The sequence below is a fragment of the Genypterus blacodes genome, unplaced genomic scaffold, assembly GCF_046128005.1.
Source record: "Genypterus blacodes isolate CSIRO-AG114 ecotype Tasmania unplaced genomic scaffold, CSIRO-AGI_Gbla_v1 ptg000039l_1, whole genome shotgun sequence".
NCBI classification, from domain to species: Eukaryota; Metazoa; Chordata; class Actinopteri; order Ophidiiformes; family Ophidiidae; genus Genypterus; species Genypterus blacodes.
In genome coordinates, this window is record NW_027466852.1 from 6,165,001 (window position 1) to 6,180,699 (window position 15,699).

At 47.2% G+C, this 15,699-nt stretch overlaps 2 protein-coding genes, 1 long non-coding RNA gene and 4 other non-coding genes across 8 annotated transcripts; 3 read left to right on the forward strand and 4 right to left on the reverse strand.

Annotated features, from left to right (window-relative positions):
* Window positions 1-282: 282 nt before the first annotated feature.
* On the forward strand, window positions 283-8,867 carry chtf18 (CTF18, chromosome transmission fidelity factor 18 homolog (S. cerevisiae)). 2 transcript variants are annotated; one of them, XM_076148184.1, is made up of 23 exons: window positions 283-486; window positions 772-852; window positions 933-1,074; window positions 1,479-1,665; window positions 1,758-1,850; window positions 2,078-2,130; window positions 2,214-2,343; window positions 2,422-2,721; window positions 2,844-2,941; window positions 3,046-3,169; window positions 3,251-3,387; window positions 3,487-3,580; window positions 3,691-3,789; window positions 3,879-4,009; window positions 4,316-4,430; window positions 4,574-4,798; window positions 4,976-5,125; window positions 5,222-5,352; window positions 6,603-6,747; window positions 6,875-6,970; window positions 7,419-7,488; window positions 7,764-7,821; window positions 8,548-8,867. In XM_076148184.1, the coding sequence occupies exons 1-23, from the start codon at window positions 396-398 to the stop codon at window positions 8,786-8,788; spliced, it is 2,991 nt and encodes a 996-aa protein (XP_076004299.1). In that variant the 5' UTR covers window positions 283-395; the 3' UTR covers window positions 8,789-8,867. The 2 variants fall into 2 exon arrangements, with proteins under 2 accessions (XP_076004299.1, XP_076004300.1); XM_076148185.1 differs by lacking the exon at window positions 7,764-7,821.
* Window positions 8,868-8,928: 61 nt separating this feature from the next.
* On the reverse strand, window positions 8,929-10,851 carry gng13a (guanine nucleotide binding protein (G protein), gamma 13a). The gene is made up of 3 exons (XM_076148187.1): window positions 10,575-10,851; window positions 9,352-9,468; window positions 8,929-9,250 (listed from the first exon to the last, which is right to left on the reverse strand). Exons 2-3 carry the CDS (start codon window positions 9,447-9,449, stop codon window positions 9,145-9,147), a joined length of 204 nt encoding a protein of 67 aa, XP_076004302.1. The 5' UTR covers window positions 9,450-9,468; window positions 10,575-10,851; the 3' UTR covers window positions 8,929-9,144.
* A 2,131-nt stretch (window positions 10,852-12,982) lies between these two features.
* LOC142996859 (uncharacterized) lies at window positions 12,983-14,121 on the reverse strand. Its single transcript, XR_012961787.1, has 4 exons — window positions 13,984-14,121; window positions 13,710-13,812; window positions 13,447-13,510; window positions 12,983-13,170 (listed from the first exon to the last, which is right to left on the reverse strand). It is a non-coding gene; the product is annotated as an uncharacterized LOC142996859 (long non-coding RNA).
* On the reverse strand, window positions 13,243-13,327 carry LOC142998588 (small nucleolar RNA SNORD60). The gene has a single exon (XR_012962892.1). It is a non-coding gene; the product is annotated as a small nucleolar RNA SNORD60 (small nucleolar RNA).
* On the reverse strand, window positions 13,586-13,673 carry LOC142998587 (small nucleolar RNA SNORD60). Its single transcript, XR_012962891.1, has one exon. It is a non-coding gene; the product is annotated as a small nucleolar RNA SNORD60 (small nucleolar RNA).
* Window positions 14,122-14,712: 591 nt separating the features above from the next.
* On the forward strand, window positions 14,713-14,828 carry LOC142998402 (U5 spliceosomal RNA). The gene has a single exon (XR_012962739.1). It is a non-coding gene; the product is annotated as a U5 spliceosomal RNA (small nuclear RNA).
* A 594-nt stretch (window positions 14,829-15,422) lies between these two features.
* On the forward strand, window positions 15,423-15,541 carry LOC142998578 (U5 spliceosomal RNA). The gene has a single exon (XR_012962886.1). It is a non-coding gene; the product is annotated as a U5 spliceosomal RNA (small nuclear RNA).
* Window positions 15,542-15,699: the final 158 nt, after the last annotated feature.

Genomic DNA, 15,699 nt, shown 5'->3' on the forward strand with positions numbered 1-15,699 from the left:
ATCGTCCAATAAAACAGCTATTACATGTGTCCACCTCATAACCTCCCTAGATGCTGAATATTGATACAATTTTACTAAATACGATACAATATTCTCATATATTTTATATAATTACTTTTTTCACGACATTACTGTTTTTATCTTTAAATGTGTTTCGTGCTGTTTCTTTGTTGATTTTGTTTGCGCTAAGACGAAAAACATTTGCGTGTTCAATAAAGTTTTTGCAAAAAATAAGACTAATTTATACAACCAATCACATAACGGAAACTCGCGTAACCCGGAAGCAGTACTGCAACAACAAAATTGCCGGGAAATTAGTGTTGTGAATGTAGCGAAGTGTAGATATAAACATTGTGAGTGTGTGTAGATAAAGCGTGATTTGTCTGGTTTCTGAAATGGATGAATATGACGAGATGTTCGGGATAGAGGATGACTTCGACGAGCAGTACGCTGACGAGCTGGAAGTGTTGGCCCAGATGGACGACGGTGAGCAAAACTGATTGCAAACCCGCTCGCTGAAGTAGGAGCGGCGGTGTGTGGCGTTAGTACGGAATTATTTAGTCTTACTGCTTCTTTCGTGGCGTTACATCTTCAAAACACACACAGTCTGGGCTCCACCAGCGAGGAATCGTCTAAACTAAGATGATAGTAAAGTCAATAATAGTAAATAGTATAATAATAATATCAAAAGTGTGTGTGTGTGTGTGTGTGTGTGTGTGTGTGTGTGTGTGTGTGTGTGTGTGTGTTCGTTCGTTCGTTCGTTCACTCCAGATGGTCCTTCACCACCTCTCAAGCAAGCAAAGCGTCAGCAGCAGGGCCCTGAAAATGACCTTTTGGACGAACATTCCATCAGTGAGTTCTCTCAGAGAGCAAAGCTTCTTCTCACTGTGTGTGTGTGCTGGTGTACCCTATATCTCACTGGGTTCTTTCAGCCCCAAAGGCTAAACGGCAGAAGCAGGAAATGGGTGTGGTCAAGCGACTTTTCGATGGATCTGAGACTGTCGAGCCATCCAGGAGTGATGACATTACACCCCCATCCTCTCCAGAGCAGTACGAACCGTCTCACACATTCAGGTAGGACAGACGGTGTGGAGAGAAGTGTGTGAGGGAAGAGTTGAGCTTTTGAGCTGTTGACATAAACAGCTTATTTGGCTTTCGAACTAAATGTGTAAATGTTTTTGTGACATGATTGTGTATGTGCCCTGCATTTGAGCCTTTATTGTGTTTGTCTAACAATAGTGAGACACAGGAAAGTAAAGTTAATGTAGTTCTGAGGGGGATGAGTTGTAGCACATGAGCCGTCGTCTGTGTCCATCACATTCTTCTCCATCTTTGTGTTCATTAAAGTCTGTCTCATTTGTGCTTTCCAGAAAGGTAAAACCTCTTAATCTTTAAATGGTAAAGGAAACTACTGAATAAATCTAAATGATCCCGAGCTTCATCTCCAGTTGTGTAATCAAACCTCTATCGTGTTGCAGGTCCGCCCCCCCTGTGCTGGATATCAGCGGCTTTGATACAATCCCCGAGTCGCCCAGGCAACCGGCCAGAGCCACAGCGTCCCTCCATGTGCTGAAGCGCCCCCCTCTGGAGGGAGACTATGTCAGCGTGACAGACTCGTCAGGAAACCGCGTCTACCTCCGCCAGAGAGAGAGCCCCGTGTCAAAGGTCACCCAGCTGTCATGTTGATGCTACTGTTTGCACCCAAGCGATCGTTCTCTCATTCCTCTATCTGATATTTTTCCGTATGTGTCTCTTAGAAAGCGGAGCCCAGAATGGTGCGGGACTCCCAGGGTGCACTGGGGCTGCTGGCGGTACCCATAAGTGTGCTGAGAGAAGAGGAGGAAGAGAGGGTGAGTCAGTGAGCAGCTTCATGGCATCAGTCAGTGTCACGGCCGTGTGCTGTGTTTACTTCAGCCTGAGCTTATAAATATATGTATTGTTTATATTTCTGCCCTCTGTGGCCCAAGCAGCATACCTCAGGTGTTTTAGTGGTTGGGAATTATTTACCACATTTGTAATGCAACAAAATGAGCAAATAGTAACAGAAGTGATTGTGTTTCTTCTTACATTCATCCAGCGTGATCAGCGGATTTTGGAGGAATCTCTCCGCCTGTCAAAGCTGCTCTCTTTGTAAGGCACAAGCCGTCTCATTGCAATGTACAGTCTTGTATGCAGCCTGCGTTTCCTTATCGTATTTGCGGTTTGTGTAACAGCGGCGTGAATGAGGCGTTCGAGGAGCCGGACGGCAAAGAGGGAGAGGAGGAGGACGACGAGGGACGAGGCTGTCGACTCTGGGTGGACAGGTTCTCTCCGCGGCACTACACGGAGCTTCTCAGTGACGATGTAAGGGACGAAAAAAAAGCATCTCGGCTTGGAAACGTCTGTTAAGAACCCTGCACTGACACAAGCTTCCCGTCCTAGTTTACCAACCGCTGCCTGCTGAAGTGGCTGAAGCTGTGGGACACGGTTGTGTTTGCCAGAGAGAGGAAGTCCCGCCCGGCCCGGCCTGACAGACCCGCCCCCAACCAGAACTCCTTCCAAGCCAACCAGAACTCCTTCCAAGTCAATCAGAAGTCCTTCCAAGCCAATCAGAAGTCCTTCCAAGCCAATCAGAAGTCCTTCCAAGCCAATCAGAACACAAACCGTTTCAAGAGCAAGATTGAGGTGACTGAGGAGTTGCTGGAAGCCGAATTAGACCAGTACAAACGACCCAAGTTCAAGGTACACACACACAGACACACACGCACACACGCACACACAGACAGAGGCTCCCTGACGCAAACATTCGATTCTATTCACCTCTGTTGATATGAAAAGGATCGTTTCTTCGTGTTCTTTCCCAGGTGGCATTGTTGTCTGGCCCTCCCGGTTTGGGGAAAACTACCCTGGCTCACGTCATTGCAAAGCATGCTGGGTATAATGTCGTGGAAATCAATGCCAGGTTCGTCAAACTCAATTAAAGTCGCCTCAGAGGGTGGCAGTAAATCAGGAGTGTGTGTAGGTCTGGGCGTTGTGACCGCAGCGATATGTTTGCTGTTTGTGCAGTGACGACCGCAGTGCAGAGGTCTTCCAGAAGAGACTCGACACAGCCACGCAGATGAAGTCGGTGCTGGGAGTCGATCAGAGGCCGAACTGTCTCATTATTGACGAGATCGACGGAGCGCCCACGGTACGTTATGGACCCCCGCTTCAGTCAGAGAACTACTAGCAGTGACCTTAAACCTTAACTATACACACGTGTTGCTTGCAGGCTGCCATCAACATTCTGCTCGCGACCCTGAACAGGAAAGATGGGCACGGGGGGGACGCAAGTACTGAGTCGACGAAGAAGAAAAAGAAGAAGGAGTCCATCCTGCTTCGACCAATCATCTGCATCTGTAACGACCTGTAAGAGCCAGCAGGATGTCTGAGGCAGCAACTGTAGATTCTGTGGTTAAAGTGTTTCATACCTACGTTAATATTTCTTTCTACATTCTTTACTTGTAGCTATGTCCCAGCTCTCAGACCTCTCAGGCAGCAGGCCTTCCTACTGACTTTCCCACAGACTCAGCCCTCCCGCCTGACACAGAGGCTGGCAGAGGTACACACACACACACACACGTGCAAGCACACACACACGAGCAAGCAAACACACATGCACGCACACCACAGAGCCGAGTTGAAGACGAGGGCTTTCTCTTTCCTCTGTAGATTTCAAACAAGCAGGGGATGAAGACGGACTCGGGCACCCTGATGTCACTGTGTGAGAAGACCGACAACGACATCAGAGCTTGTATCAACACACTACAGGTGGGTTAGAGAGAGAGAGAGAGTGCGAACCAGCTCTGGTCTGGATGCCTAATTGTGCTGATGCAGACTCTGTGTTCTGGCCTGCCTAGTTTCTTCACGGCCGGGGGCACAAGCGGGTGGACTCCAGGATGATCCAGAGTGTGTCTGTGGGGCAGAAGGACCAGAACAAAGGGCTGTTCCATCTTTGGCAGGAGGTCTTCCAGTTACCACGGATAAAGCGGTACGTCCCAGATTTGACGGAAGAGAACTTGTAGTCATTTGCCCAATTTGATGTGTATATATATATATTTAAAAAATGTTCAGGAGTCCCATTGGCGGGAGAGGGTTGGTTAGATTAGGAGCCCCGTGCAGCTCTCACAGGGGCCTCAGGAGGGCGATGGTGAGTCAGAAGAAGGTGTGTGCTGTCTAACCTGAGTCTCCAGTGGGGCAAGATGCAACACATCTCACCCTGGGTCACCCCCAAATCAGGATTACACATGTTCTTATAGACGTCATGGTGACCAGAAGCCCTGTTGTGCTGTTTCAGGAAGCGTGTGGGCGAAGGATACGAGGAGGCGCTGGTTGCAGGCGGAGGAGCTCAGAGGTTCCAGAACGTTCTGCACCTGGCGTCATCCAGTGGAGAGTACGAGAAGGTGGCGCAGGTAATGAAGCGGCCCTGGTGAAGGAGCGCCACCTGCCTGAGTGTGTCTGTCGTGGCCAACGTCTCCTCTCTCTCTCTCTCTCTCTCGCTCTCTCTCTCGCTCTCTCTCTCGCTCGCTCTCTCTCTCTCTCTCTCTCTCCCCAGGGTCTCTACGAAAACTATCTGTCCATGCGTGTGAGGGACCCCAACCTGCAGAGTGTGTGTGACGCTCTGGACTGGCTGTCGTTCTCCGACAGGATCAATCACGTCATCCTGCACGGCCAGAACTTCACCCTGATGAAATACCTGCCCTTCCTGTCCGTCACATTCCACTTCCTGTTTGCCCACACACACGTCCCCCGCATCAACTACCCCCACAGTCAGTATGAGGTACAAACCCACCGCAAATGGCTCTGCATTTAATGGTTTGTAGGAGGAAAACTCCTCTGTGACTCAGTAAACATCTTAATCGTCCATTTTTTAATATATAAATTCTAACTCAAACTGTGATGTTGTCTGTCCCTCATGTCATGTAAGGTTCACTGACGTGTCCTCCGTCCTCCACAGGCGTCCTCTCGTCTCCTCAGCAGCAAGAACACTCTGTCCTCCATGTTGGCTGACATCCCACCATGCATCAGAGCGAGGATCAGCCAGCTCAGCCTGGCCCTGGACGTGCTCGCACTGCTTCTCGACATCATCTCTCCCAAACTACGGCCTGTATGTACACACGGCCTGTGTGTGTTTGAGTGTGCTGAGCTTAAAGAACAGATGTATAGATGACCTTATATATATGTGTGTGTGTGTGTGTGTCAGGTGAATCCACAGCTGTTCAGCAGCAGAGAGAAGCAGCAGATGCGAGAGCTTATTGACACCATGTTAGCCTACAACCTCTCATACAGACAGGACCGCACGCCTGAGGGACAGTACACATACGTGCTGGAGCCGTAAGTGTACACACACACACACACACACACACACACACACACACACACACACACACACACACACACACACACACACACACACACACACACACACACACACGCAAGCACACACGCACACACACGCAAGCACGCACGCACACACAGAGTATTTATATTTAATGGATGCATTAGAGCAGATGTGTGTTTCCATGGCGGTGAAGGTGAGTAAGGTCAGTTCTCTGAGCAGGCTTAGAGGATAATCCACAAAAAAAGTGTGTGTGTGTGTGTGTGTGTGTGTGTGTGTGTGTGTGTGTGTGTGTGTGTGTGTGTGTGTGTGTGTGTGTGTGTGTGTGTGTGTGTGTGTGTGTGTGTGTGTGTGTGTGTGTGTGTGTGTGTGTGTGTGTGTCAGTCAGGGTAGCACAGTGTAAAACCTGTCCCACAGGGCAGAGGTGCATGGACAAAGGGATGAATAGATGATGATGGAATGATCAGAGGTGACATGAGGGTCAGATTGACTCGCGTGCAGAGAAAGCAGGAGGGAAACTGACAAGCGCAGGGAAAAAGCAGTAGAAGAAGAAGAGACGAACCAGGAGAAAGGCATAACTAATCGCACAGATTTTGGGGCGGCACGTTGGACCCGGGGAGAGCGTCGCTGATCTTGGGCCTTGGCGTTCCGAGGATCCCATCGCTGCCAGGATGGGTTAGCAGGCTCGCCCGCCCTGCTCCTGCCGCCTCCAGCATGCCGGGCCGGGCCGAGGGGCAGCAGCGCCCCCTGCAGGGCTCCGTCCTGCAGGCCCGCTGTGACCAGGTGCTGTTCACCAGTGACTGGGGCCTGCCGTTGGCGTTGGCCCTGCTGCTGCTCCTGCTGGTCTACACCTTCCTGTACCTGCCGTCTCTGGCACACCACAACGCCTCCCACTAACGCCTCACACACACTCCAAACTAACACAGCTCCGGATGTAAACACTCACCGCCTCAACGGGACTATTTGATCCGGAGGAGGAGACATGAGAGCTAAGGGAGGATCAGTGATGGATGTGTTACATGTCAGTATTTGTATCTGGAGTTTAGAGATGTGTGTGTGTGGGTGTGGGTGTGTGTCAGAGAGGAATAGAGATCAGCAGTAAGAGGATTAACATGTTAGAAAATAACAGATTCAGGTTTTTATTCTGAAAAATAAAACCTCAGCAGCATCAGCCCAGCCTGTGGCTTTCGCTATGACTCTTTCACTGTGTAGACTACATATCTGTGTGTGTCTTATGTGTGTGTAGGCAAGTAGAGGAGCTGACCAGGTTTCCGGGCCTTCCTCCGCGTCGCCAGCTGACCTACCAGGCCAAACAAACCATCAGCCGAGAAATGGAGCAGGAGAAGATGCGGAGAACCGAGCAACGGATGCAGCAACGGAACCCTGTGGCGGTGAGCGTTCACACACACACACACACACACACACACACACACAGGTTGTGGGTTTATAACGCACAGCCTGTCAACGATCTAATCACCATTTTCTGTGAATCGTTTGGTGTAAATCTGTGTGACGCAGAAGGAGGAAGGGAAGAAGAAAGTGGAGCCTAAAGCAACCATGAACCATCAGCAGAGGCTCAACACCATCGTCAAGCAGACCACAGTGGAGACCAGGGTGAGACACACACACACACACACACACACACACACACACACACACACACACACACACACACACACACACACACACACACTTCCCACTGGTGTGTTGACATATCAGTGCCAGTAGAGGGTGCCTGAGAGGAACCGGCACTCTTAACCAGAGCGCCTGTGTGTGTGTGAGTGAGTGTTATTATAGTGCAGTAATGGAGGTGGAGACAGAGAGAAGGAGACTCTAGAGGGCCCAAATGAGGATAATGAGAGTCCACCAGGTCAAGTTCCCTTATGGTGAATCTTGGAAATGAGGCTAATTAGGTGTGTGTGTGGGTGTGTGTGTGAGTGGTTGGGAGAGGGTGAGATTGCTCATTTGTATCGACCTTGTTCTGGGTTTTAGAAAGCTTCCTGATGTGACGTTGGGCCTCGTGTCTTGATTCCTCTCATCCCTGTGCGTTTGTGATTCACAGCCCGAGGTGGATTTCTTCGGCCGAGTCGTTGCCCCCAAAGCTCAGCGAGCCGCGGCGTCCTCAGACACAGGTACTGTAGAGGCACTGCAGAGGTCACCGCTGCCGTTGCCGCCGCCGCCGCCGCCGCCCGCGTTTGATCCAACACAACAGCTCTGCCACCTGCCTTCTCCCACCACAATGTTTGAATATCAAAGTGTTATTGACATGAAAGGCCTCAGCTGGAGACGGCTTCTTATATTTGGACTCCAGCTGGTAGATAAGAACAAATCTGTGTGTTTCTTATACGTACGGTTACATACGGTATCAGCCAGGTTGTTTAGTTCAGCTCTTTGTTTAACTCTGAAGGTTGTGCAGATACCGGAGCTCTTGAGAACTTTTCTTCCGGCCCTCTGCGGACGATGGGGTAATGGAGTGAGCGTGTGTGCGCTTGTGTGTGTGCACGCACCGCTTGTGTTTCCAGCCGCGCCGTGCCAGTGAAAACACGGGCTGCTTGATGTGGCCGGGGCACATGAATACACTGCAATTTCACACCAAAAATAGGAAATGAGCAAAGGCTTGGAGGCCTGGCGGGGGAACATTTGTGTAAGAGGTTGTGTCTCTCTCCCCCGGCGTGGCGAGCGGCGACCAGAGCACGCGCCTGCTACTGCTGCTGCTGCCGTAAACACACTGCTAGAACCAGCCGGACACAACACCAAACCATCTCTCTCTCTCTCTCTCTCTCTCTCTCTCTCTCTCTCTCTCGCTCTCGCTCTCGCTCTCGCTCTCGCTCTCGCTCTCTGTGTGTGTGTGTGTGATGGGGTCTGGTCTCAGCCTTTATCAGGATGGCTCACAGTCGCAGGTGGATCATTGCTTCATGAGCTATTTGCAGCACATGTTACACAAATGCCTGTACATTTTTAGTAACATAAAGCCTCTTCCTCTTCCTCTTCTTCCTCCCCCCTGTCCCTCTTGTGACCACATGACTCATTGGATGAAGTGATCCAGGCTGAGTTAGCTGCTAATATTAAGTGCATGAGATCATTGATCTAGATCTAGTTTGGCTTCATTGATCTGTGATTTCTCTCATCTAAATCCTCATTCTTTCCTTCCGGCGCGTGATCGTGACTGTAACCTGTTTCTTCTTCTACAGGAGAGAAGAGCGGAGTGCACGCCATCGGAACGGCCGTGGGCAACAGCGACGTATGGTTCCGCTTCAACGAAGGCATGTCCAACGCTGTCAGACGCAATGTTTACATCAGGGAGCTGCTTTAACCCCTCCCAAAACACACACACACACACACACACACACTCTGACTCACACACATGTAGCAGATTCATTCATGTATGTAAAAGCGTTCATATGTAATCATCCCACTCGTCAGTCTTCTTAATTCCAAACAGTCTTTATTTGGGTTGACAGTGTAAAGAGCCAATAAAAACGTGTTGTTGAACATCGCTCAGTAGTCCATCAGACAAACCTGTAGAAAGCCACTCAGTGCAGTTACACTCACACACCGCCACATCTGCTCCACATAAATTAACAGCGTTCATGAGTAGTCAAATAAATAAACACAACGGCAGCGTGCACGTGTGTGTGTGTGTGTTTGTTTTGTGTGTGCGTGCGTGAGAGAGTGAGTTAGTGCATCATGACTGAGTGGATGCACGGTTCTTGAGCTGTGCATCCGTGATTGTGTATTTGTGTGCGTGTTTTGTGTGCATGTTGTGTGTGTGTGTGTGTGTGTGATCGTTAGAGGATCACACACTTGCCCTTCTCCACCCAGGGGTTGGCTCTCATCAGCTCAGGGTTCAGGAATGGATCCTCGCACACACAGCCCTCGATCCACTTCACCAGCCTGGAACATCCACAAACAAACTGTCAGCACATGTGCGAGTACTTCAGAGAGATGTTGCGAGCGTGCGTGCGTGTGTGTGTGAGTGGATGTCATACACTCACTCAGTGACTGTGATGGAGGCCTTTTCTCTATTGATGGCCAGCTGATACTGAAGACTCTCCACTTCTCTCTTCATCTGTGGGATGTCCCACTCGTCCATGATGCTACTGATGTTCACACTGCAACAAAACAAGAAGAGAAGAAGACGTCGATCGATCGCTGACCACAAGTATTCACACACACACACACACACACTCTCTCTCTCTCACACACACACACAGTCACAATACAAACATCAGGCGCAAATCACAACACCCTAACATTTGTTGTTATGACGTAGCAAATTTCGGAGGAGTAATCAAAGTTTTTAAATGAACATCAGTATGTTTCCGTACACACACATCTCTACAGTTTAATGTCCTGAATGTGTGTGAGTTAACAGAACGGAATTAAGCCATTCGGATACCAGAAAGGGAGAAAAGATTAAATTATATCATCTAATTTTAACAGCTAAAGGTACGTTTAAAAGTGAATTCATTGTTTAAATAAATGTAGTATTCTAGTGTCAGGTTTTGTAATGGGCAGAAAAAAAGGTTAGATTTGTGTGTGGGCAAGTTTGACTCTCCAAGGTTATTAATATTTGATAGAAGTGATAAAAAAAATCTAAATTGCAGAAATATTTAGAGTCTCAGGGTTTCATTTCAGTAAAGTGGAAGTATTTTATGTATGTGTGTGTGTGTGTGTGTGTATATATATGTGCCGCGCCCTGCCTGCCACAGGACATGACAACATCAACAACCAACCAAACAACAATCAATCTAGGCCTCTATTGGAAACTCTCTCTCTCTCCCACACACACACACACACACACACACACACACACACACACACACACACACACACACACACACACTGCATCCTTCATCTCTTAATGGATCTAAGTAGGTCGGCTGCTCTCTGCCTGTTTCCCTGCAGCATCCCGCTCCTCCCGCTCCTCACATCCAGCTGTTTCCTGTGAAAACACGCAACTGCCCCATTTTGATTCTAATTTAATCCGAGTAAACGCAGATTACAGCTCTGATCGTTGCCATCACTGAAACAGCGAGCAAAATGGATTTTTTTTCAGTCTGACGATCGCAATCATAAGCAGCAAATCGAGTCGCTTTGGTTATAAACAGAAGGATGTAGGGAGGACAAATCACGACAACGAGTCTTAATATAACAACAATAGCAGAAAATAGGGATATATATAAAGCAAGGTCGCGACATAAACGAGCAGCCTTACCGACAGGCCTCACGAAGGGAACCGCTGCTCGATTTGACGTCTGGCCGAGTGATGGAGGATGCAGGTCGGGCAGTAGCGGCGACAGCGGGCGGCTCAGGATTTGCGTTCGGTGCGGTGTTTCCCCGGCGAAGGAGTGAGTGAGAGAGCGAGCGAGCTGAGCGGCTTCCGTGCGTCGGAGCAGAGGAGGGTCCGTGTGTGCGCGCAGGAACCCTCCCCCCCTCCTCTCAACACACACACACACACACACACACACACACACACACACACACACACACACACACACACACACACACACACACACACACACACACACACACACACACACACACACACACACACACACCGGATGGATACGGGGATGCGGCAGGGCGGAGAGACGGGAGGAGCCTTCGCTGCCGCCACCGCCTTAGTTTGACTGGCAAACCAAGTCGTATTCTCCCGATGCACCTGTATGGAAATATGGAGGCGGACAGGTAAAGGCAGAGGACGGAGGCAAGCAAATGAGCGCGCGCTGCCCAGGCAAAGCAGCGGCGAGGGGGAGACTCACACAGGGAAATGACGCCATGCAATACACCAGGGGAGCTGGAGAGAGATAGATAGATAGATAGATAGATAGATAGATCGATCCCAAACTGGGAAATTGTTCTGTCACAGCAGCATTACAGTAAAACACTCTAGAATGAATGCACATACACAAAGTAGTAAACAAAATCACAGTTGTTATAAATGAAATAAAGTAAAGTAGTAAAAATGCAAAATATTGATTAAAGGGCATAAAGAGTGGATGTGAGATAAACAAAGACCATGGGGCAGAGTGTTCTCTATCAGAGGTGAGGAGACAAAGCAGCAGACAGGAAGGATCCCTCCTATCGGTCCTTGTGACAGAGACGCTGGATCAGTCTGTTAGAGAAGGAGCTCTGCTGTCTGTCCAGTAGGTGAGGGAGAGGATGATCAGGGTTATCCATGATGGATAACAGTTTGTTCAGTGACCTCTTCTCCATCACAGTCACCCAAAAGTATCTCCCAAAAGTATCTGGTTTGCAGCCAACTACAGAGCCAGCCGTCTTGATAAGTGTATACGTCTGCTAGTGTCCCTGGCTCCGATGCGGCTCCCCCAGCAGGCAACAGCGCGATAATGTGCAGCGGCCACAACAGACTGATGCCAGACGTCATTTAGTATCTGATGTCGTGTGACTTGTTCTTCTGGTGGGTCAATCATGAGATGTTTAACTACTTTCAGGACATAGTACGAGTTTTAGTTATGTCCAGATATTTAAAACCAAAGTAGTCTTCTTTCATTTTGTGGTTCTTTGTTTTTCACAAGAGTGGTTTTGCTTTGTCACAGGAAACCTTGGAGTCTCCTTAATCACACGCTTTCCCTTCCCTTTGTAGCTATCATTCCTATAGTAGAGAAATCTGGCACGTGCATTGGACCTGTGAGGCTCTAAAAAGAATATCCAAGTTTATTTGAAAAATGTTAAAATGTAAGTTTCATGTAATTATTTTAAGGGTTAATACCAGTTGTAACAAAGTACAGTGCTGGCACAGATGTGGTTACAGTAGTTGGTGTATTGGTTGGAGTTAAGGGGCATATTTATCTGTGCCATCAACAGGCCACCACATCAACAAAACCATCGCTTTGTAGTTAAGGGTCAATGTGCTGTAATATGGAAAACATTGATAGGGTTAGGGTTAGACCCTAAACCTGCAGAAATCATAGGTTCAGCCACTGGCTCAACCATTAACATTAGTAGTAGATAATATGGACAGAGAAGTGGGCCACACAGATTCAGCAGCAGCTCGCTCTCTCCCATCACGAAGCGAGTCACCACATCTAAGAGCCAGAACGTCTTCACTTCCCCAGGTTAGTAACATACCAGCACACCATTACATCAGAAAGTACCATGATATGTTTGTCACTTTATATTCATACATTGAGATTTTTCTCCAGAGGAAAAGGTTGCCATTTTAAATGTCATGCTTGTTTATGTGTAAAAATTAACCAAGGTTTAGGTCGCATCATTGTGCAGTGTCGGCTCTGTTGCTCATGTCCCAAACACACTTAGGGGGGTAAAGCCCAGACACACAGATGTACATGTGTGCACATGCATTACACCACAGCAACCACCAGGACACCATAGAACTCTGCCAGTGCACACAAGACAAGTGAGATTGGAAGTGAAGTTCTATTGGAAGCACTGATGTCATTGAGGGTACTTTAATACCAGGAAAATATCATTTTTCATTTTAGTTTTGACAGAATTTATCTTCCCATTCAGATTTACAGCCCATTGGGATCACTACTGCTTTTACTGTATCCATGACCTATGCCGACATTCAGTGTAACAGAAACAAACTGCTGTATGGACTAAAAAGACCAGGGAATGTAATACAGGGACACAAAAGGATTGAGGTTACATCACTTTATTCCACAAACATATTTGACCATACATATCATTACCACTGATAAACATGATACGTCACTGTGTACATAAATGTCATCTATGCTCATTTACACAGTGCATCTACACGGATCGTCACGATCCAGACACCTGGAACATCTTAACTGGGGTGGCCCATCATTAAGCGTCGCCCCCTGAAAGAGACAAAATGCAGTTTAGACCAGAGCATCCGAGTTCAGAGACTAAAATGGAATTATCCGATTGTTAAGCCTCAGATTAGGATTAGAATCAGGAGCTAGAAGCTCTCATACGAGGTGTCAGAAAAGTATGTATTTTTTGTCATCATCGGCTGCAACTATGACTCTTTTGGTTTCTTCAACCTGGCAAATATCAATGTTGAATGAAAACAATGAGCCTTAGCTGTTACATCAGAATCATACAGGTTGTAACGTAAACAAATGAAATCTCACCTTGAACAGCTCATGTGCGTCTTCAGCAGGATGAGACAGACGCCTTCACCTTTGCAGAGTCAATCTACAAAAGAAAGGTGATAAGTTTAGATTTTTCTAGAAACAAAAATCTGTCATTCTGCAGACTTTGTTTCTGTAAGAGCCTCAGACGAAGGTTAGAATCAGGAGCCGCAGTGCAGCTCTCATAGAAGGTGTCAGAAAAGTTGTTTAATTTGTCATCACTGGCTAGACTGAGCTTTCACCCTGACTGCATGCAGACTCACCGGCACTCCCATGGGGTCACATCCCCATAAAGGCCACGTTTCACTCAAACTTCCCTGGAAGCTTTGCTGCTTGACCGGGCAGCTTGTGTGTTCATTCCCATCACTGGAAGAGGAGGAGGAGGGTTGAAGGTCAAGTTAAATATACTCAATGTTAAAACATTCCGATCTCTGCGGCCACGTGTTGCGACAGTGGTGACCAGGCTGCAGGACTTCCACGTGTATCTGCTCACTCACTCAGGAATGATCTTTAAAAGCTATTAAAATACTCACTCACCGCTTTGCTCCTTCGATGGCGTCTTCATGGTGTAGAGAACGTTAAGTTTGGACTAGTTTTGTCGCCATGATGTGAAGCCCGGCGAGCGGAGATCGCGTCCATCTCGGTTAACTTGAGGCGGATAGAGAACGTCACGTCTGAGCATGCGCCAATTTATACGGCCTCTCTTTTTTTATGGCGTTCGCTGTGACGCGTTCACGTGTAGTCCCGAGCAGAGAGAGCTGCCATTAGAGAAGCGCAGTCGTCACACATTGTAAGACTACAACTACCAGCAACATCACAACACAACATCCGGTGAGGCGATGGGAATACGCCTGCCTCACCGTCACGTGACACGGGAAGTTCTGAGCGATCATAACACTTCCCTAAAACGTGTAAACATTACAAGTTCTGTTTACTTTCATACTAATTCAGTGTTGGCAACAGATCTAAACTACCCGCGTGTTTGTCGAATCGCTGTAGGGAGAGTCGAGCGGTCAGAGTTCACTTGGAAACTCGGGAGATAAACCTCGTGGAACGCAATATTCTCCCATGATGCTTTGCAGTGTAGAATTAAACTTTTAATAATTATACACTTTTACTTGATGTTAGTCACCTCAAAATTACAATATTCGCTCATTTATAACGCTTCACACAGGAATTATATGTTTGTAATAATTCACTCAAAACCGCCAGTGAAAGTTGTGTATTACAAAATATAAGGCGGTCCGAGTTGCCACGCGCGCCAGATCACTCTCGTTTCTCTTCAGATCGTATAAATCTTTCGCCTTTTACTAAAGATTTCCGTGGAGAGGAACAATAAGAGTTTCACCCAATTTTTTGATGCCCTGCTTCACTGCGGGGCTTCCTACCTTTGTGCAACATAAATCATGGTACATTTGTGCTCATAACGTGGCATAGCAATTCGCAATTGTGTCTCACGTGCATTTGTAACTTAGGTATATGTTTTACTATCAAACTATAACAGCTTGTTGTCCTCTTGTTTTAATTACTAGTCGATAGTCACTCTAGTTATTCTCAGCAATAGAGCAAATGTACTACAAGCCCCGTTGATAAATATTATTTGAACAGGGACACATTTACTGCTAAATATGCTGAAAATAAAGAAGGACAAGTACAAAAAAGAAATGTTAATGCGACATAATCCAAATTCCTATTGTTTTTTCTTTCTTAAGGCTGGACTTCACTTTGTCCTTTAAACTCTCTTATCCAGCAGGTGGTCATCACTTGAGCCATCGGCGAAGGAAATACTCTCCCATGATGCCTTGCGGTGATGCCAGATTAAACATGAATTGTACTTATCTATATAATATTAGACACCTCGACACAATGTCTTCAGTCATTCAACCTACTTAAACACATTTTTGTTTTTCTGATCATTTGAGGTATAGTTGTGTCTATATAGAGAGAGAGGGCTGCGTTCCATTATGGAAATCAGATCACTCTTGTTTCTCTTCAGATCGTATAAAACTTTCGCCTTTTACTAAAGATTTCCCCGTAGAGGAACAACAAGAGTTTTATCCAATTTTTTTTAAATGCCATGCTGTTTTGCGGGGCTTCCTCATAATGTCAAAATAAATATATAAAACACCCAAGGCATTGATTACGGTAGAATTTTTTTCTGTTTCTAAAAATCATTTTATAAATCCCAAAAGACATGAGATTATCAGAATTTAATCAAACAAGTCAAGCTGCCCACCACCGCAAATGTATTAC

What these genes read in the sequence shown, in the direction of transcription:
- chtf18 (XM_076148184.1), top strand. Translation starts at nt 396, where the DNA reads ATGGATGAATATGACGAGATGTTCGGGATAGAGGATGACTTCGACGAG. An exon ending in GAGAGAGCCCCGTGTCAAAG is followed by an intron (nt 1,666 to 1,757) that starts GTCACCCAGCTG and finishes TGTGTCTCTTAG; the next exon opens with AAAGCGGAGCCCAGAATGGT. An exon ending in ATCTGCATCTGTAACGACCT is followed by an intron (nt 3,388 to 3,486) that starts GTAAGAGCCAGC and finishes CTTTACTTGTAG; the next exon opens with CTATGTCCCAGCTCTCAGAC.
- gng13a (XM_076148187.1), bottom strand. Translation starts at nt 9,449, where the DNA reads ATGGACGAGTGGGACATCCCACAGATGAAGAGAGAAGTGGAGAGTCTT. An exon ending in GCCTCCATCACAGTCACTGA is followed by an intron (nt 9,251 to 9,351) that starts GTGAGTGTATGA and finishes TGGATGTTCCAG; the next exon opens with GCTGGTGAAGTGGATCGAGG.